Consider the following 22919-nt stretch of genomic DNA (forward strand, 5'->3'; position numbering starts at 1 on the left):
AGAAAATTCATTTCAGCCGCTTATATCCACGATCTCATTCTTTCCGTCATTAAGAGTTTTTTTCTTGTGATTTAAAAACAATTAGAGTCACCAGGTTTTGCAGTTTAAATTCAGTCTGCAGATTGTTTTTTTCCCAACTCAGTTTGAACATTAGGAACAGCAAATTGCACAAACTTATCAATTACAGGTTGTCTATCTGTCTTTCAAGATTAAAAGTGAGGAAAGATAGTCTGAAACTTTGCCCAGATGGCTTTATAAATGAAGACGTCCAAGACAAGGTGTACTTGAAGCAGTCCAGATCACTTTAGAATATAAAGTACTATGGAAAGTAAGCAATCCACAATTGGTGATCAATATAAGAGCCCCATGATACACACTGTCCAACACATGAAGACCGAGCTGGGCACTCATGTACAATATATCACCAGGGGCGGATGCTGATACCATTAGAGAATAAAAAATTCAGACAGGTACATATTCTCACTTAATTTTTTAAGATTGACTGTCAGAAAGCTGATAATTCTTCTGTATGCTTCTTATTGAGGTAGTAGTGGGTGTTGGTGTGAGGAGCATCATAATCAGGAGTCTGTGATATGTTGACAAACCCACTCACATGCACCAGAGGGTCAACATATTAGGTACACCTCTTATAATAACCGTAACACCCACTATAATCTCAGTAAAGACCGAATCACTCACTGGCAGCATCAACATTTACAAAGTCATACATAAACTAAAATAGATTTCATGTTAGAGATGTTGTTGATTGTTGATTGGTATGCATTACACTGCACAGATGTGTCTAATGAAAAGGTCAGTGAGTGGATTGACAAATGATGAATTTATTATTATCTGCAGGTAATAGGTAAGTGGAAGTCATTCTTAACCGTGAAGTCATTATGAATCAAACCGAATCTGCTCTTTAAAAGTCAAGTTTTCATCAAACATTTAAGGCAGGATACCACCTCAGCTAGTAACAATTTTCTCAGGCAATATCATTTGGGCTGTTTTTGAAGAAGTAAAAACACAAATTTAGTTTTGTCTACATTCAGATCTTGTACCATGTCAAAAGCATGCTGAAGATGTGTAAAAGCTGCACAGCAGGTGCACAGCAATAGATAACTGTATTATCAGCAGAAGAATGAAAAGAAGAATTGGAAATATTCTGTCAGAGGCAATAAATATAAACAGTAAATAACAGAGGGCCCAGTACCTAACCTTGTGGTACTCTCTTGTCAATTTGTAATACCTCTGATGTTACACCCTCTAACTGAACAGCCTGGGTTCTGCCAGTAAGAGAGTTAGCAAACCATCCAACAGAACCCAGAAGCTTTAAGACAATCCAGTAAGATACTGTGATCCACGGTATCAAAGGCCTTGGAGAAGTCTAGAAAAAGAGACAAACAACATTGTTGTCTGAAGCTTCAAGAATGCCATTTATAACTTTCATGGCAGAAGTGGTAGTGCTGTGATTTTTTTCTGAGTCCCGACTGAAAATCAGACAGTGAAGAGTTGGAAGCCTTGGGTTCTTTTACTTTGTCACTAATCAAAGTTTTAAGCACTTTAGACTACATGGGATTAGTGAATGACCTATAACTGTTCAGGGCAATTCTCCCATAATCAACTAAACCAAAAGGACAAATGTCCAATTTAGGAAAACTTTATTAACTCAGCTTTATTTGGAGCATCTCCCAAACAACAGCCTAAAGTGCTTCACAAGGTTACAGGGAATAGTGAAAAGATGCAAAATTTAAAACAGTTATTCTTTTACAACTTTGTAAAAGACAAGAAAAAGAATGTAAAAAAACAGTGATTTTAAAATAACTAATTAAAGGAAAAATACATTTTAATATCAATGGTAAGTTAAATAAGACAAAATATCTGCAGAAATAATGACAAACATCGACAAAAATGTTGTCTTAGCTTAGAAATGACTCCAAATGTAAGGCCAGATGAAAAGGTTGATCTTTTATTTCCTTTAGAAGATGTTTTCAGGGATCTGGTTGAACTCAGTTGGTACATACAGTCCTGGCTGTACAGGTCACAGGTTCCATTCATAATCCTGACACTGTGGTGTGTGTCATTCCCTTTTTTCTATTCTCACATTTCTAGTCTCTCTGAAGCTGTCCTGTCAATTTAAGGCCAAAAATAATTTTCAAAAGTTCCTTCCCTTAAGAAATAGAACTGTTTCTTTGCTTTCTTTTTTCTTCCCTTTATTTTCTTTTTAGTCTATTTTAATTTCTATTTTTCATCTAGTTTTTTTTTTTCTTTTTCATTTTTTTTAGAAGGCTAGGTTTTTAGATGTTAAATATTTTCCTTATAAAAACAGATGTAAAGGAACTTCAAACTCTAAGTACAAAAACACAAGTCTCACTGAGAGAGTTATTATTTTAATCTGTGAATACTAGACGATTTAAAGAATACAAGTGTTTTTTTGTATGGGTGGGGGGGTCATATGCCTTTATCCCAGGCATGAAGCATCCTTTTTATCATTTTGATAGCAAGTCCTAAACTTGTCCTTGCTTTAGTGTCTGTTTTACTGAAATCTTATCACTGAGTCAACCCCTTTTGCCAGTTAGGAAGCGTTTCAAGCATCTTCTCATTTGACTTTACCTTCAAACCAATTACCGAAGAGACCAGATGCAAGATGCCTGCATTTAACTTCAGTCCCTTTTACTACTTCAGATGTTTCCTTGGCTCTGAAAAATCCCAGCCAAAACCAGCTGGTTCACAGTTTTGAGCTGAGCCACATTTTTAATCTTACCTTGAGTGAAAAGGAAATATCTGAGGATTGGGACTTGGCCTTTGAAATATCCCTGTTGAAAGGAGGGGATCTCAAAATCTTAAGAAAATTATAGACCAATCTACAAACTCTCTGTTGTCTGTAAAAAAAAGAGGAATACTTATCTTCCTACTCTGTACTGCTGCTGTTCAGTCAGGACTCAGCTGCCATGAAAGTTGTGAATGATTTTCTTAAAATCTTTCATTACATAGTTTTCTGCCCCCTATGGACTTTGAAAGACCTTTGATACTGTCAATCTTAATCAGGTCATCTCAAAGCTAATGGGTTCTCTGGCCACACCGTTGGGTGGTTTGCTACTAGCCCTGGCTTTTCAGAGAGCAGGGCTTTCCTCCAATGTACCACAAAAACAAAAAGGGGTATTGCAAGGTTCAGTACTGAGTCCTCTGTTATTTACAGTCCATAATAATTGATTTGGAAAGAATATTTCCAATTCCTCTCTTATTTTTATGCTGATGACACTGCTGCTTACTACAATGTACCAAGGCTTGTGCAAGCTTTTACTCATCTGCATCATGCCTTTTACTTGGTACAAGATCAGCTTTTTCTGCTGTAACTTGTTCTTAATGCAGCAAAACTAAAGTCAAGTTCTTTACATCTGCAAGAACAGGAAAGACACAGTTGTGAAATTGAGTAAATTTCTTCTTTTCTGCTTATAGCTGAATGTTTTACATGGCTTTTATAACAAAAAAGTCATGTTTCTTTTTTGTGCCCATGTTACGACAGTTGGTATCGTGATGCATTGAGGTTTATCACTCACCATTTTATTTTATATTCTAAAGTCAACTGAACTACTAGATGCCAGCCTGCACATTGGCATACTTTCAATAATAAAGTCATTCTGGGCAAAATTCCAGACTATCTTTACTGCTCTTTTAATCTTGAAGGACAGAATGCACAATCACTGTCTGTTGGATGTTGTGCAGTTTGTTGTTCCCAAAGTCTTAACTGAGTTTGTGAATAAAGTTTAAGGTTTCCTGCACCTTTTCCTAGGAACAATCAGCCATCTGATTTTAAATGGGAAGACATCGTTACCCTCAATGTTTTTAAATACTCTGACCAGTTGACTTTCAAACCTTATTATTTTGCCATTTTAAAACCACAAATATAAGGACATTTTAAACCAGTTTGAAACATTTATAGTCCTCTGAAAGCATGCACTAGATGGTTAAGCCAATCAGTGAAACCAAACATATGTGGCATACAGGATATTAGATTTTTGCCAGTATTGCTGTTAAAAATATTGATACTGATATCAAATGTAGTTCAGACATTTGTTTGTGTGTGTTTTGTCTGCTTTGAGGCTGCCAAATTAGATTTGCAAATATTGACTCAAACCATGATAAAGCAGTTATTAAGTAGTTCATACAAAGGTATTTTGATAGGAAATGCATGCTTAGGCCTTTTTAGGGTTTATTCAGTGAATCAGTTAAATTCTATGTTGATTTTTGATGGCAGTTTGTCATTTTTTCCTCTCTCTTGGGTCCTGGTGGGGCTCCCCTACATGTAGGGGGGCTTCAAGAAAAAATGGTTGGAAACACTGATCTAGTGTGTAGAGAAATCTTGAATCCAATTCTTTGGTTTGCAAATGCAATATAACAATGGTTCTTATTATTAAATGTGTTGTGTACAAGTTGGAGTGTTTTCTGAAAGTGTGTATTGCTGCCATTCTTGGTCTGTCCTCCCATAGGAGAAGATTTCTGATTTCAGTGGGATTAACCTGGCTAAAAAAAAGGTTAAAGCAAAAAACACCTCTTTCATACAGTTTACGGTGCAGCTGCACAGGAACAGTTTTTATCTATTTTTCTGACACATTTCTAACAGCAAAAAGAAGATCTGATGTTCAGTGCAAAGCACTGCCTGAATGAGAACTTGGCAAATGCCTGCATGTAGTGGTTTGAAAGATGTATGACAAAATCATGAAAGATAAAAAGATTTAAAGTCCATTTAATGTTTTTGTGCATTCACTCCTAAATAAACAGCAGGTATTCATGCACAGGCTTCTTTTCTTGAGTTGAACACACCCTAAAGACTTGCTGCTGGCATTACTTAATATGTTTTCATGCTACAAGTCCTTACTAATGTTAAAATAACATTGAAGATCCAAGTGTAGCCATCCCTTACACATGTCTAATTTCTAGGTCAGGGAGTATCCTCTCCACCATTGTAAGGCTTAAAGCCCCTTTTGTCCATCCTGTGCAATCTGCTCCCAAACCCTCAGAGAACCATGCAGTGTGATCTATGAAGGGTCAGAGGAAACAATGAATGCACCAGGAGGAACAGAGAGTGTTGTTGGAGAAACCTTCCTCTGTTCATTTGTCAACACAAAGTGCGGAGGAGAGCTCCAGTGGGAGTGGACTACCTGTGGTGGGAGGAGTGGGCTCTGACACCGGCATGCACACGGCTGAGACAACCTGACAAGCTCCCTCACTGGTCACATTAGTATTCTACAGTACACGCTGCAGAGAAGGAGAGCGGCTGGGAGGAGAAACAGGATTGAGGGGGGAGGAGGGAGCAGAGAGGTAAGGAGTAGGAAACAGAGGTGAAGGGGAGATGTAGAAGTCTGGTCGGGAGGGAGATTGGGGGATGCAGGGAGGAAGAAGGTGAATTAGGGAGACGAAGGTGTGTGTTTAGAGAATCACAAGAGAAAGAAGGAGGCAAACTTGACCAAATGAAAGTGCTGATTCCAGAAATTATTCACAAGGTATTTTACATTCGATTAATTCAACAAGGCTCTTTGAAGATGACCTCTGCGTCTCCTCTGCAGAGCAGATTTACTGTGTATCTTCACTCCATGAATGAATAGGATGTGTCTCCTCTGTAATGCTGCAGAAACATCTCATAGATCGACTGATTCAGATCCTTTTTTCCAACTCCAGCTACAGTATCTGCAGTGAGGCGTTTTATTGACAAACTGACCTTGCCTCTGCAGCAGCTCCACATCCTGAACATACTGTGGAGTTTTATGCTCAGGCATAAAACACCCTCTAATATAACTCTGCACCGATTAATGACATTAACACAGCCAGTGTCAACAGAGGAAGTCAGGAGCTTTAAAACATTAGAAATAAACAAGCTCATCTGTAGTGAAAAAGCCAAGGCTTTAATGGTCATTAATCACATAAGTGTTAATTAATCGCAGTGAATAAATGTAGTAATATATGCAGCCATAGTCAAATGCTTCTGTGTTACATTAGCATAACTGTGGCTCAGCACTTATAGTCAAGGCCTAAAACATTTTATTTTTTTTTGGATTAGGTTTTGAAAGTTAAAGGTTAAAGATCAAGACCATTTAATGCTACATCTTCCTCAAAAGCATCTTTAATGAATATTCTTCACAGTTTGCAAAAACGTCTACTCCGATTCAAGGATGAATTGATTTGGGTTTGGAGGTCAGATATCAAGGTCATCAGGCATCATATTCATTCCATGCCTCGTAACATATTATCTTTAAAAGAAATGGATCATGGCCATGACTCAAGATTTTGCTTTCCAAAGGTTCTTGTCAGTGGGCCTCATGTGTCAGTGGCCATGAGGGGGGATAAAGGGGGGCCCGGCCAAATATTTTAAACCTGAGAAATAATCCCTCATTTCAGAGCAATAAGCAAGGACTTTATTTATTAATACTCTAACCCAATATAGCCTTTTTCAAGATGTAAGCCCCCTTTTCTGAAAACAGAATTGCCTTTTTTAGGTGATGATGATAATGTGGAAGGGCACATACCGACATGTGGTGAAAGAGGGTTGAAGAGGTTGAAAAGACTAGCAAAACTATTTTTGAAGAAGGAAAAAATGTTTCAGAAAAGGGTTAAAGTGGCAAAAACAAGTTGAAAGTTACAAAAAGTGGTCAAAAGACGTTTAATCAGGAATACTCTCGTTGTATATTTTACCATTTATTGAAAAAAAAAGATCTACAGTTTTACATGGTGGAGGAGGCTCTGCTCAAAAGATGCTCCCTGGATAAGTCAAGCAGGGTGCTTTGACTTTCCAGCTAGAAATCCCTATGGATAGATACATTTGTGACAATGCGTTTTGAATACAATAAAACTGATTCAAAAGCAATTAATATATAGTAGCTTAGATCTCAATATGAGGGTGCAACATGCCATAAAGGAGGAAGCTGGGGATGGAGGAGGTTAATCTTGCATCAGCATTAATACAAGGAGGGATTAATGGGAAGTACGTCATATTTAAATACACCGCTGTGTTGAGAGAAAGAGCTGTGATTGGCTGTGGGAGCTGGGAGGCGATACTTGGGATCAGCTGGCCTTCAGCTAATCATGGCTGGGCGCATGCCTACCGTTGGAAAGAATGCTGAGCTTTATTTAAAAGTGGTTGAAAAAATAGTGGCAAAAATACATTCAAAGTAGAAATAATTGGCAAAAAACTGGTGAAAATCAGTTAAATTTGTCAACAAAGACGAGAATTACACAAGAAATGTCTAATTTTGTCCTTTTAATTCTAAATTAAGAAGTCAGGTAAAGGTGATGGTTAGCTTTAACTAACATGAAGACTGAAATTAGAAAAGGAGTAGCTAAGTCTGTATTAGTTACAATTCTACAAATATCCTATCGTCACATTTTCTGGTTTCTATGTAGCCTTGCAAAGCAGGTGGACTGGCCAGATTCCATGTCTGTCATCAGGCAAATCCATCTTGCAAAGGTATAGTCTACAATGTTTTGCAAGGTCTGATAACAGATACAGCCAATCAGCGCCATTTGAGGCGGTGGTAGTAACATGCAGTGTTCAGTTATAGTGGAAGCCCATGACTATGACTGCAGCTGGTGTAGCACTTAGCTTGAGTGTAGCTCTAGTATAGTATCAGAACTTTTTATAAAATAAAGCGCAAAGAACACTGAAAGCTTTTGGGAAAATATGTTTTTGCATTTCTGCCAACCTGCCTCTGCATTATTTTGTGATAGTTTTGGGGTGGTTGTAATGTGAGTCGATATGTACAGTGGCTACTGGTGTAGCGATTAGCTCTGATGTAGCCACAGATGCAGTTTTATCAGAACGAGGAATGAGCTACACTGAAGCTTTTTGGCATGGATTTTATCCACCAACAAGCTCTACCGTTCTTTGACTACAGCACCTCTAGCCTGTCAAGCTCAGGTTACTACCAGAACTGGGCATATCTACTACCTCAGTTTGCATTGTTGCTCTAATTAGCCCATAATGAATGTTTGTCCAGTCACCTTCTGAGAATTTTTTGAAAGTCCTTCCATTACCAAATGCTTTGTACGGGAGGTTTTCCAGATGAATTTGAAATATATTAATGCAGTGGATAGATGAAAGAGTCTATCTGATGTGTCAGGTTACTTTCTATGCACCATTTCAGAAAAACTTGGACATAGGAGTTTTATTGTCAATAACTCCTGTACTATAATTTTTGTGGAAAAAATGGTATAAGGTTTGTAACTTATAACATTTGGATTTTCACAAGCTCCTATAATGTAAGGTGCTGGTGATGAAATGGACCTAACACTGACCTAAAATACCAATGAAGGCCACCAACAAGAGGTTTAATTATTTCTGTATGGTGATACTAATGCCTGAAAGTACTGTGAGGGGGGGTAGGTGTCAGATGAGACAACTACAGTACACTGAAGAACAGCCTTTTTCTCCTTCTCCACAGCAAATACTCATAATAAGCAATAAACAGGACTAACACAAGGTCATGAAAGGTGCCATTTTTGTCCGCAGATGGCGCCAAAAATCGACAAAAAAAAGTTCTTCTAAGGAGCGTTTATGTTTTACATCTTCCTTTTATGTTCAAACCATTCAAAGTGTGAAAAGTAACCTGAAATAGGCCACAAACTAGTTCATCATCATCCTTTTTCCTCCTTTTTTTTTGACAAATAAACTTACAAGATGTAATCTAATGATATTTAAATTGATTTTCAGAGGTGCATGTAGGGATGTTTTGTAACTTTTGGTGAGCCAAGTATGATTGCTCCTGTTTCCTCATGCTATGCTAAGCTAAACTTTACCCAGTTTAAGGGAAATCCTTGTAATTTTCTTTTTTCTTTTTTTCTAGGTGACAGACATGATGCTCCAGGATCAGCACTACCCAGACTGGGGCAAAGCAGCCAGGAGGTTCTGGAAGCAAGGCAACAACAGGATCGTCCTCTTCTGGTATATTGTCCCCCTCACGTGCCAATTGCGCCCTTTATTTCTCATCTTTTTTTGTCATCTTTAATTCATTTTATTTCCCTGCTAAGCGCTGGAGATGTGAGTGTGTGTTGTGCATGCATATGTGCTCACTCTAGCCTTGTTGAAGGGTAACACGCAGTCAATAGCTGTGTTAATCTTCCCTCACTCAGTGTCAGCACCTTTAATTAGAGGAACAGGGCAAAAAAATCAATGGACACAGCAAGGTCGTGGGGCAACCACGGCCCTGCCTTCTACTTCCCGTACCACACACTGTGACCCTTAAATAACTGCTAAACAAACGCCGCACACCATGTCTGATACGCCCATTACATGAGGGGCCAAGTTGGAGCGTTCCCTGTTTGTGTGTCACACCGCCGGTGGACAATCCCTGCAGCGTTCTTTCACCAGAGTGTCTCAGCGCTGTCAGTCAAATACGGCGTGTGAACGCCTCTCTAGTGGTTCAGTTTCGGGTCACTGTGAGAGGTGAAGGACGTGTGAAGAGGAGGATATGGTTGAAGCAGCCTGACATCCGTTTGATATGTTCGCAGAGAGCTTAAGACTCTGACATCTCTAACTTCAAAGATAGCTCTGTTGCCATGTTTAATATTTTTTTTCGCAGAATTGATTCACCTGCGATTAGAATGCAAGCAGACGAATTATTCCGCCACTCTCTCTGCAGCCCTTCACTTTATTGACGGCCGTCCCTGACTCGCACTGTCACAATCAATGCCGGATTTGACAAGTAACAGTTTGAGATTCAGAGCTGGAAATATGATTGTTAAATTCAGCTGGATATGTTTCGTCAATATTTGCTGAAGGGTCGTGGCAAATTGTAACGGACAGCACCAAAAATTTGACACCGTGGAATAATAAAAAACCCTAAAAACATCTCTCTAACTGCAGGAATGGGATACAAGCTGGCAGTCAGTATCTGCAATGCAGCCAGCTGATGTGTGGAGTGAGAAAGCACACAACAGCACAGTAATCACTGGGTGACATTGAGACAAAATAGAAGAGAATAATACGGGCCTTTGTCAGTGTGCCTCACTTCAGATGGCCTAGGAATTTTCCAGTAAACATTGAACGCAGAGTCCTACAAACACCAATCACTGCATACAGGTAAAAACAATATATATTAAAAATGTAAATTCATGGAAATATATATGCAGTATGGTTTGGATTGCCTTGTCTGCAGAAACATTCGTCTTCCATGAGGCTTTATCTCAGCCATTTTTCAAATGCAGGTGAAATTGTTGTTCAATACATTATTGAGTCCATAAAAAGGAGAACTAAACAGCATTTGATTTATTCTTTCAAGCATTTCACGTGGGTGCAGAAGCCGAGCTGTTTGTCTTCCAAGATACATAATATTAACATGCAGCTCTGCTGAACAACAAAAAAATTTGATTTATTTGGATTTTCAAGGGCTTTTACTCTTGTCATGTTGGGAACATCTTCTGGTCTCCCTTTTACCTTTCCATCCTTTCCATTCACCGGTGTCTTCTTATTCTTCCTTCCTTTTTGTACCTAATCTTTCTTCCTTTTCTACTCTTTCATATGTTCTCCTCCTTACTTTCCCACTCCTTTCCATCTATTTCCTTGGCTTTCTCCTTTTACTGCTACTTCCCCTTCTTTCTCCGAATCACCTCCCCTTTCCCTTCTTCTTTCCTCCTCTCTTTTATTCTATCCCTTAACCATTCCTTTCTTTTCTTTTCTCGACCGAGAAGAACGTTTACAATAGATCAGTCAAACACTCGAAGAACAATAAGTAGCTTTATCATTATCAATATTGGTTTTATGAAAATCAGTCTGGAGCAGCATCATTGTAAGATATATTGTGGAGTTCCACATGACTCCATACTTGGCCCACTTCTGTTCCTTAAATGCTCAATCCTCAATTTTGCTATGTTGCTATGCTTCACAGTGGGGATGGTGTCTTTGTGGAAATGTGCAGTGTTTGCCAAATATAGCATCTTGTCTGATGGTGATAAAGCATCATTTTGGTCTCATCAGACCAAAGAACTTTCTTCCACTTGACCATGGAGTCTCCTATGAACTCTAGTTGAGATTTAATGAGTTTTCTTCAAGAGTGTCTTTCTCTTTGCCACTCTCCTATAAAGCTTTGACTGGTGAAGAACCAGACCAATAGTTGTATGCAGAGCCTCTCCCATCTCAGCTGCTGAAGCTTGTAACTCCTTCAGAGTTGTCATAGGTGTCTTAAGGCCTCTCTCGCTAGTCTCCTTATTGCACAGCCACTCAGTTTGCGAGGACGGTCTGATTCCCACGTGTGCCATATTCCTTCTTTTTCTTAATGAGGGATTTAACTGAACACCAGGGGATGTTCAGTGCCTTGGAAATGTTTTTGTAACAATCCTCTGACTTATACTTGTCAATAACCTTTTCTCTGAGTTGCTTGGAGGGTTCTTTTGTCTTCATGGTGTCATGGTAGCCATGAATACTAATTAAGTGTGAAAAATCCAGATTATATTGAACATGATTGATTGATTAAAATCTATAATATGGTAAAACATCCAAAGGGTTAAACACTTTGTATAGCACTGTCAGCCCATAGTGGTTTCTTTTGTCTCACATATGCATTTCATATGTACATGTCTACCTTTGTCTCATTTCAATCTTAAAATGGAAATATCCACATATTCATCTCTGTCTTCCTTCCCATCTCCACTCCTTTGTCTTCTCTTTTTTTAATCACCTCTACTCATCTCTCTCTCTCTTTCCTAACTCTGTACATCTCTTTTAATTTCCACTCTTTCCTCTTTCATTTTCTTTCTTCTCTCTTATTCTTTTCTTACACCTTTTTCCTCCCTCCCCTCTCAACATTTCTGTTTTTCTCTTTCCCAACACTCTTATGTCCTCTTTGCCCCCTCTTACCACCTGTTTTCTGCTTTACTACTCTCCTTCCTTCCTATTTTATTTCCCCCTGTCTCTACTAATTTCATGTCTTCCTTGTCCTTCCTTCACTCCTTCCTGCCTGTCCTGAACTTTTTATTTTTCTGTTTTCCTTGCCTGTCATTTGGCTCTTTTCTTGCCTATTTTCTGCCATTCCTCCTATTTTTATGTCCTCTCCCCTAATATATTGTCTTCTCTCCTCCTTTCCTCTATCCAATTTCCCTTTTCCTCTCACTTCATGTACTCCCATTTCTTCTCCTTTCTCTTCCCTCCCTCCCTCCTTGTCTTTCCTCTTCCTTCCCTTTTTTTCCACCCATCATCTCTCCCTCCCTGCAGGACGGTGCTCATCTCTCTGACGTCGGTTGTGGTTCTGGTCATCAGCACAGACTGGATCAGCTGGGACAATCTGAACCGCGGCTTCCTGCCCAGTGACGAGGTCTCCCGAGCCTTCCTGGCCTCCTTCATTCTAGTCTTCGACCTTCTCATTGTCATGCAGGTAGGCCGCTCCCCTGTGGCCAATTAAAACCAGGGAGCCGGGACGCCTCTTGGCTTCCTCTGCTACCCATCATGCCAGCTCCCCTTCTTTCCTCCCGCTCCCTCTTTATTCATCAATGGGGCACTGCGGCACAGAGCAGCGAGATCGGGGGTATTTGATTGCTGTCAGCTGGCATGGACACAAACATGCGGACACACAAACACTAATACATACTTAGAACAAACCGTTGTTTACTCCTTTACATCTTTTTTTAGTCCCTGCATCCCTCGTTCTCCCAGACCTCATCCCTGAACTCCCCTCCATCCTTCCCTCCCTTAGCTTAGTTTATTTTCTTTAATGATGACTCACTAGATATTTTTTAAGTTTTTCTCACTTTCCTCCCCCCTCCTACCTCTTCTTCTTTTTTCCCACCCGATGTCCTCCCTCCCACAGGAGAATGTGCATCAATAAAGCCTGTGTCACTGCCTTATGAATATGCAAATGTGTTTGTCTGGGCAAAAACACACAACTGAGAGAAAGAGAGTGGGAGAAAGCTTTTTTTTTTTTTCTTTTTTTTTTTTTAACACCACTAGCCAGGAGCTAGAACTGCAGGCCAATCATGTATGTGGTTTGACTGCAAGCCTAATTCAACACGGCTCTTCCAAACGTTTAATGAGCATATTTTGTTGGTGGGTATTAAAGGACGCATTGAAAGCCTAATATTTGGTGTATTCCTGAATCTATGTCTCCACTCTGTTGATTATGCTAATTATAAGGAGCCCTAAATTGCACTTTCTAGTGTTACAAATGCAGCAAACCACAGGAAAAGGTGAGGATACTAGTGTGTTTACCCTGATAGTGTATATTAGAACAACAGTAGCACTAAAAGTGACTCCTAGACTTAGTTACTGGAACAATTCATTATTTTAAGCTGAGTCCCCAGCTGCTCTGGCCGGTAATTACTCACTCTGTGCTGTTTTTCTCATTCATTTACCCAATTATTGTGATTATGCAGATATATAGAAACAGCATGCCATTGCTTCCTCACAAACGGCATCCTGCTGGGACTAGCTCTTTTTTTCCTGTAAAAGCCACAGACCTCATCTGACACAAAGGCCACGCTCCCTATTTTGACATCTCCGTTTAACTTTCCCCCAAGCTCGCTTGGATCCGCCGCTCCCTCTCCATTTAACTCAGCCGTATATCATTCCTCCTCACTCACACGGATCTGTTTACGACAGGGTCCTTCTCATTTTCTGCACAGTGTACAGCACGGCACGTTTTACTACACTTATTTATGAGCCCAGTCTGGCTGCGTCGGCCAGGGCACCGCTGGCCAGGCCGCTGCTGCTTTCCCCCAAGTCGATGAAAATTCATCCCGCCCAACAGCTTCATCCACCTCCATGTTGGAGTACGATGTGCCACAGTTAATCCCTCGCCTCCATGAGAAAAGATGGGTGTTGTTGTTCACAAACTAATTAATGCCCCAATTAATGACCTGTCTGGATTTGCCTCAGAGCTGGGTTTTACTTTTTCTCCATAGTTTTCTGTGTAATTACTCTGCATTCTCTCAGCTGAATGTCAGATTTCTGTGTCCTTTGTGTATATGCATACACAAATTTCCATATATGTAAGATAAGCGGATATACCCTGTCGGTGTGCTGTTCTTATGTTAAAAAAACTCATTATTTCGTGGGAGAGAGGTGCACGGCTTAAAATGTCATGCCTGTTAGTGTTAAAGCAACAGATACTGCCGCTATATGGAAAAGGAGTAGAAGACTTAATTAATATCCAGGGGGCCATCACCAAGCTGTTATGCTGTTGAGAGATACCGGCGGGGGAAACTCTGGATCACATGAGGATAAAGTGAATGCAGACATGCAGTAATGTGATGCAGCGAGTGCAAATAACGGGGAACCAGGGGAAATGAAGCTAATCTAAAAATGAAATTATTTGTGCTTTATTTTTATTCCTTAAATAGAAATAACTAAAGCTAATTTGTGGGATGATTATGTCAGCTCAATAGAAAGGAACATTTTAAGAATATTTTAATTTTCTTCAAAACCTTTCTCTGAGTGTCCCGTGACATTTATTTGTGTAAAGAAGAAATGTATGCTGTATACAGCTCTTTTTTTCAAAAGTAACTCCAGCCCAACTGTTAAGATAAGAGGACACATAACACATAAAAGACATGAGACATAATCACCACAGTGGTGAGGTCAGTGTAAGTGTACGCAGGGGGGTCTCCAGATGCCTTTTAAAAAACTAAGAATATATTTTAAGATTACACTGTCGCCACTTTACACCAATTTTGACCCCTTTTCTTCACTTTTTCTCACAGATTTTGCCCATTTTAACACACTTTTGCTACTTCAAACCCATTTTTGTTGATTTAAACCCTTTCCACCATTTTTTCTGGCTGTTTTTGCCCCTTCTAAACCAGTTCTTGGCACGTTCTGACTATTGCCCTTTTAAACCATATTTCACTATTTGATATGCCCATTTTTGCCAGTTTAAGCCATTTCTGCCAATTTCTGCCTATTTTCCTGCCTCAGTTAACCCATTTTTGCCAGCTTATATCAAAATGTTATCCAATTTTACCAAATTTCCACCCATTTTTGCCACTTTAAAGCCACTTTGGCCACTTGTTATCACAGCTTAACTTTACAGTGGACCATAATTTTGCTGACCACCGCAGTTTTGCTGGGCCCCAGAAAGCTCTCTCCTTTATACTCTCTTATGGACGGCCTTGTCTTCACATGACCATTCTCGATTGTGCATGGCTGTGTTCAACCACCTTCAGGTACAGTGGGGGTCCCCGGTCTCTGGCACCTTTATTTTGGGAGTCGCGGGCTGAAAAGGTTGAGAACCCCTGCACTAGAGCATTACCCAGTTTCATAAAATTCCCATTAAGCATGGGTGCCCAAACAACAGTGCATTCAGAAAGCATTCAGACCCCATTAATTTTGTTATGTTGCAGCCTAATGCTGCAGTAAAAATAAAATCTGTTTTATTTTAATTAATCTACACTCAGTACCCCATAAGGATAAAGTGAAAACATAATTTTAGAAATTTTTTCAAATTTATTAAATATGATAAATACAAAATCACATTTGCATAAGTAGTATTCATATCTGTTGCAAAAAACTTTGAAATGTAGCTCAGGTTTCTCCCATTCCTCTCAATCTTTGCTGAGATGTTTCTACACCTTGATTGGAGTCCACCTGTGGTAAATTAAATTGATCGGACATGATTTGGAAAGGCACACACCTCTCAATAAAATGCCTCACAATGCATACCAGAGCAGCAAACAAGCCGTGAGGTCAAAGGCACTGCCTGCAGATCTCAGAGACAGGATTGTTGCAAAGCACAGATCTGAAGGATGCTACAATAGATTCTGCTGCACTGAAGGTTCCCAAGAGCAGAGTGGCCTCCATAATTTTTTTGGTTAGTTTGGCACAACCAGGACTCTTCAAAGAGCTGGTTAAAACTGAAAGATCGGACGACGAGTTTCTTATTCAGGGAAGCCTGGGCGAGTGGTGTCACACAAGGCTTGTGTATGGTTCATTCCCAGTCCAGTCCCAAAGTCCTCTGATGTCCATTCAGTCTCACTCGTTATGACAGGAAATCTGTCTCTTTTAAGTGATCCAGATCATTTGGCTCAGCTCAGTAAAGCTGGTCATTTAACACCCAAACAGCTCTTCATTTGGTCACAGTTTGGCTTTTTAAATGTGGATAAATTACAACAAAGTATGGAGGAAAGGAATCTGGCCCTGAAACAGGAGTTAGCTACAGTGGCTCACATTAAAGAGACGTTTCATACAAAAGACTCGTCTGTTGATGGCATATCATTACCCGGTCACTTCCCCACAAGGTTCATTCAGTCGTTAGTAGATCTCTGTTTCAATAAAAGCATGTTTATGACACAATGGGCCCCTTTGATATGTAAAAGGGGCTTAGCTAGCCTCTTAGCTCAGTACAGGACTCCTCAAGACTCTTGTCTTTTCTTTTGGCTCAGTCTTAATTTCATCGACTAAAACTATGACTAAAAATGTTAGTCGACTACCTTTTTTCCATGAGAAGGACAAAACAAAGACTAGATAAAAATAGCTTTGATGACTAAAACTGATGAAAACTAAGTTTAGTTTTCATCAAAGAGACTCAAACAGGACTAAAATGTAATTTCATTTTTGTTGGACATTCAAAATCCATGATATCCATGAACACAATGCATTAGTAGCTCTTCTAAAAAACACACAAGTATGTTTGGCACCAGATTCAGGTAAGGAGAAAAAATTCTCAGACTAAAAGTAAAGACTTAAACTGTTAGAACTTCTTATGGACTAAAACTGGACAAGGAAGTTTGGGGATCTTTTTGACTAAAGTATACTAAAACTATATCGACTGAAAATGACTAAAATGTGACTAAAATTGAAAGGCATCTGAAAGGGATACTTCAACATTTTGGCAAATTCGCCCATTGCCATAATTCCTATAGTCTTAGTAATAGGTTCGTTACCTTTAGTTGTCAGTGCAAGCTATTTTTAGATCGCCGCTGCCAAGTTCAGACCTGCTGTGCCAACTCAATGTAAGCAGACGATATTCCGGCTTTCCCTCATCAAACTCATCAAATACACAATCCAACAACTCCAAAACGCTCTTGTGGACAAGTTGTGAACTGCACATTCACCACGCTATGAAATAATAACGTATAACTATGTAACACTAGGACCCATGAAGCAAATACTCGGAACTATTTCTTAAGTGAACCACTGGGCGGAGTGACACAGTGCAGCAGCCATGTCTGGAGTGTAGTTCCGGCTTTGCATTTAGCTTTAAAACATCTCCGTCTGGTAATGTTCCATGATTATTTCATAGCGTGGTGAATGTACAGGTCGCAACTTGTCCACGAGAGCGTGTTGGAGTTGTTGGACTGTGTATTTGATGAGTTTGATGAGGGAAAGCCGGAATACCATCTGCTAACATTGAGTTGGCCCAGCAGATGGGTACAGTTTCTCTCTGAAATTTTGTGAGATTTTGGTCATACTGGGCCACAAAACAATGTTGGCTTAAACATACACACGATTGAAAACTTATGAAGCATTTTATCTTTTAACCAGAAAGCCTCTGTGTTTTTGCCACACTATATTGCAATTGCAAGAGTGATGGAAAAAGCCTACATTGCAAAATAGTGACAAAAACACAGAGGCTTTCTGGGTAAAAATAAAACACTTCAAAAGTTTTTAATAATGCATACGTTTGAAACAACATTGTTTTGTTGCTCATTTTTTACCAAAAACTTGTGAAATTTTCCTGAGAAACTGTATCCATCTGTTATGCTGTAGAGCCTAGCTTCCTGGCCGTAACAACCAGCGAGTCCATAGTAAAGAAGCAATGCTCACTGAAATAACTGGAGGCTGATGCCAGTATGACTGATAGGTTCTCATATGGACCAACTTCAAAAATGCTGAAATATCCCTTTAAAACAACAACTAAAACTAAGACTTGATTTAAAATAGTTGCCAAAATTCACACTGATCTGGCTAGCCAAAGTCCAACACTAGGAGTTCTGAAAGACTGAGTAAATTGTGATACTGATCTCTTCCAGGTAAATTAGTTAACCTATGGAAGAATTCCATTTTTTATAAAGTTTAGAGATTGTACTCTGATAATTGCAGCTTACCTGTCCATTTAGAGCTTTAAAGTACTAACTTTCCTCCACTGTCATTCATTCCTAATGGCTGTCCCCCGCGTCGTGACCCCCAACGGACATTCATTCTTCATCAGAATCACATGACAGCAAACAACCTATTGGCTATGATGTAAACGTATGTCATATTTCTTGTTGCTTTGACTAAGCTGTTATTAATGTGACAGGAAGTTTGTCCAGTCATTCTTCGAGATTTTGTTTTGAAAGGTACTGCTCTTTCCAAACACCACGTATGGGTGGTTGCTCAGAGGGATGTGAAATATATAACATGCAATTGATATGTGAAACAGCCTTCCTCTATTAGCTAAGACTGCTAAACTCTGGCCCTTACACCACCAGGCAAAGAGGGACGGCCCTGCCCTCTCAGTTATACTATATATAGAGACACAGTGGTGGAGCTTTATTGTGAAAGTAGTAAAGAAAAACAGATAGACTCCCCAAGCTGGAAATATCTGAAAAAAAATAAAAGCCAAATCAATTTTGGGATGAGTATAAATGAAGATCAGACCTACAGTCAATCAGAACACCGAGGGTTAGGAAGTGGTGCAGCTTATTTTGGCCTGAGACACTGATGTTGAAATGAGATATTTTGGATATAAACTCTAAAAGCTGCAGAATTTTTCCTGTTTCTTTATAGCTTGACAGTTATTTTACCTCTTGACTTTGTTATAAACCAAAAATCTTTTTGTTTTACTGTCAGAAAGATGATCAAAGAGATATTTGAAAGACCCTGAAAAGTTCACATTTCAACACAAGGTTTCACAGAAAAGGAAAGGAGAATATGCAAATAATTTTTCCTGCCAAGCATAAAATTAATTTCTTAAATTGACTTTCTTGAATTTGCATGTCAACCACATTAAGAGTTGTCACTGCTTTCTGCTTAAAGTCACAAACCACCAAATACAAGCACACAGAAGCAACAAGATCTAAGTGACAGCACAGGGCATGGTCAGACTCTCGATATCTCTTGGTGTGCCTGCTGATGTGTTATGATGTGTTTAAATCCCTTTGCACATCAGCACCCACCACAGGCCTGTAAACACACTGTGGTCCACAGCATCGCCACCATGTTTGACCTGCGGTCGGTGCATGCAGAGACTCCACAGAGAATAATCAGCTAATATTAGAGCGTTCACCCAAGTGCTATCCATCTAATGCAGCACCATACATATGTCACGCTGATGTGGTTACTTAAATTTGTTCAATTTTCCATCGCTGAGGCGACATTATCACAGTTGGAGGCTGTATGTAAATGTATGGCTTGTGTGGTGTGTTTCAGGACTGGGAGTTCCCTCACTTCATGGGTGACCTGGATATGAATCTACCAGGAATGTCGACTACGCACGTGAAGGTCAAGCTGCCTGTCTGCAAGCGGATCTTTAAAGAGGAGTACCACATCCATATCACAGGTACAGGCCAACCCTGGAACAGCTGCTGCATGTAAAGAACAGGATGTTTCATTCAGTGCGTTTACATGCACAGTTAAGATCAGCCAGGGTTATAGCTTGCTATTTAAATGGACTGCTGTCCTTGTCCTAGTATGCAAGCAATGGGAGGGGATCCATTTATTTATATTCAACTAATACCAAACAACCCACACAGAAATTACCAAGAGGCAAAACTGAAATGGTGATAACATGGGCTGTGTTGTGCCTGAACTCATAAAATGATTGAGCATACTCGTGTTTTTGTTGAAGAGTGAACTGTACAGTGCATTTTTCAAATCATGAACGGGAATGTGAGCTTAATTCACTCCACAGACAGTGATCGATCACTCATGTTCACAGGGGAACAAAGAAATCTGAGCTCTGTGTGCTAATGTCAGATTTACTGCACCCAGCATGCATCCTGCCTGTTAATAAGTCCCAGGCCTGAAACTGTAACACTTCTAGATTGCTTTTTGACGTAAAGAGACTACCCACATTTTCCCACAACACTTTTATTTTGAAATGTTTTAAGGGGCAATTATTTAGCTTTTGAAGTCTCTTGCAAAGTTGCTTGGCTCTTTGTTGGGGTCCTTCAAACAAAAAAACAGTCATAGTTTCTAATCATAGTGGCCTTTTGTCTACATGCAGTGAATAACTTTGTGAAAAAACCTCAGGGTCAGACTCGGCCAAGATAAAAACTTTTCCAATTTGGTAAAAGATAAGGAATTAAGCTGTGCTGTATCCTTTATTTTCTACTTAAGCATAGGATACACTGGACCATCTTCTTTAAAAAAAGACAGAGAAATAGCTGTGGCTGGATAGCTCAGTGGTTTACATCTTAGGTGCAGGAGATTGAGGGTTCAAATCCCAGTCAGTGTATGATCGTTAACAGCGTGAACACCTGTATCTGTCAGATGTACATCGCTTTCTACAACAGCGTCAGCTGTGTCATTGTAATATTTAAGCTATTCTAGATCAGGGGTTCTCAACTGCTGGGATGGGGCCCAAAAGTGAATATGGAATGAGATTTGTGTCAGAAAGATTCAAACGAAACTTGTTCAGTATCAAACAAAAATTAGAATTTGAGAACAAAAAAATTGTGATCCAAGCAAAAAAAAAAAAAAGTTCACATCAAGAGAACAAATTTAAAAGGGCAACCAAATTATTAGTTTTTGAATTTTGAACATCTATCTTTTTGTTCACAGTTCCTGTTTTTCTCTCTCAGTGATCAGACTTTTGCTCTCGCCTTTCAGTTTTGCGTTTGGGTTTTTTTTTTTATGATTTTCTGGAATAAAAAACGCCATGAACCCCTTTCTACTGATCCCAGGTCAGGTAAAATAATGCTGATGCCAGATCAGCTATCATATAAATCAGCTGCTATTTTACAGCCTAAACAACAATATTTAGTGTATTATTAGGATGTTAGGAAATATATATTCTGTGATGACATGTGACGTATTCAGGCTCAGGCCTGGATGCGTTGAACAGTGTGAGTGCAGGCCAAAGGGGGGGGCGGGGGAAGGGGGTCAACTGGCATTAACACAGGATGAGCACAGATTGCTTAGTGTGAGTGCTGTCTAATCTGACGCTCATGTGCCCAGTACACACACCAAATCATCTGCCCTGTAAAGGGGCTAAGACTGTTAACTAAAGTACAAACTGTTCAGAATTCAGCAGTTATTTGGCAGTGTTTTATTCCAGAAAATCATTTTGAAAAAACCCAAACGCAAAACTGAAAGGCAAGAGCAAAAGTCTGATCACCGAGAGAGAAAAACAGGAACTGTAAACAAAAAGATGTTCAAAATTCAAAAACTAATAATTTGGTAGCTATTTTAAATGTGTTCTCTTGATGTGAACATTTTTTTGCTTGGATCACAATTTTTTTTGTTCTCATATTCTAATTTTTGTTTGATACTGAAAAAGTTTTGTTTGAATCTTTTTGACACAAATCTCATTCCATACGTGAAGCTCTTTCCAGTGGGTCGTGAATGTGTGCCAAGAAAGAAAATGTGGCAGAAATGTGATATGCATGAGCCCTAAGTGGACAAAGGGTAAACTCATACATGTATTTTTGACATTTTTCCATGTTTACAAGTGAATTTCAGCATTTCTTTGAAGCTTTCCAAATATTTATCTCCTCTTCTTTGGATAACACAGCTGGTTTTCCCAAGATAAGGAAATTCCTCAATTCCTTATTTCCATGCTGTCTCTGGAAAATGAAGTCAAATAAGATGTATGCAAGCATGTCTGTAAGGATTTGCTTTTAAACAGGTTTGTTTGTCTTGTCTCTGTTCAATACACTTTTTTCTGTTTTGGGTCCACATTTTTATTAAATTTATTAAATTTAAGTGGTTGAACTTTTTAAAAAATCTGGGTTGTGATTTCTCTTAATGTGGTCAGTATGGCTCCTGATGTCCAACCAGTTGAGAACCACTGTTCTAGATATTCTGACTGTCACAGGCTAAAAGCTGAGAGATAAAGAGATTAAAAAAATCTGAAGGAGCTCATGTTTATCATGAAGTACAGCAGACATGTGTAATCTACTGATTTATTGCACATTACACATTTTGATCTCTTAATCAATCCTATTTATTCAGTGCATAATCCAGAGTCTCGCCTGACCAAAAATCTCCTCCATACCAACCACACATTTTTAATGGAAACTATGGGATTAATGTTGCTATCAAATATCACACAAAAATCTAAACCACTTCCTGACACGTCAGACCCTGCCAGTGACATCACTCGTCTGAAATGGTACAAGCCTTGGTATGCCTGAAACACTTCCTGGATTACTTGACATGCTTCAAAGTATCGGCACAGCATGTAACATCACTACTTGTGAGTCATGACTTAAACACACCTTTAAACCGTCTTTTAAGCCATTGTAGTAAGAATTGCTGCAGCTCGTATTAAAACCACAGACAGGCCAACAAAGCACGCTCACTTCATGTTGCTCATTCCCGTTTATCATGCTTTACATGTTTGTTATCTGACTGCTCTTTAGTATTGGAGTGAAATATGATGATGAGTGGACTCAGACTTAGCTGCTGTCTCTCACACAGCACAGCAGCAGCATTGCTTACAATACAATGCATGCTGCCACACAGTGCATTCACGGTCCAGCGAATGTGGATCTGCAGCATTAATCCAGTGTCCAATATGGATTTAAACTAAATATGTTACCCGATACCCATATTGGATCAGATTTGGCCCATGTCTATTTTGGTGTGTCTCCTCTGTCTAAAAATGCGGGTAGGATGCCGGTTTAGCTCAGTTAGTAGACCAGGCTCCTGGATAAAGAAGGCTTAGTACTCATGCACTGGTCACAGGTTTGAGTCCCAGTCATGGCACTGTTTGGTCTGCTTGTTATAAATTCAGTCAGACTAACAGGTTAATGTAGACTTAAAATGTCCAGTTCTGGTAACACTATCAGCAAATGTT

At 39.4% G+C, this 22919-nt stretch overlaps 1 protein-coding gene across 3 annotated transcripts in view; it reads left to right on the forward strand.

Moving 5' to 3' along the window:
- Positions 1 to 22919, forward strand: part of tmem117 (transmembrane protein 117) — a 114762-nt gene that overhangs the window by 85018 nt on the left and 6825 nt on the right. For all 3 annotated transcript variants that reach the window (XM_041794997.1, XM_041794995.1, XM_041794996.1), the window contains exons 5-7: positions 8838 to 8935; positions 12200 to 12359; positions 19328 to 19457. In XM_041794997.1, coding sequence (XP_041650931.1) covers positions 8838 to 8935; positions 12200 to 12359; positions 19328 to 19457 — 388 coding nt within the window. The remainder of the gene's footprint in view (positions 1 to 8837; positions 8936 to 12199; positions 12360 to 19327; positions 19458 to 22919) is intronic.

The sequence above is a fragment of the Cheilinus undulatus genome, linkage group 9, assembly GCF_018320785.1.
Source record: "Cheilinus undulatus linkage group 9, ASM1832078v1, whole genome shotgun sequence".
Lineage (NCBI taxonomy): Eukaryota > Metazoa > Chordata > Actinopteri > Labriformes > Labridae > Cheilinus > Cheilinus undulatus.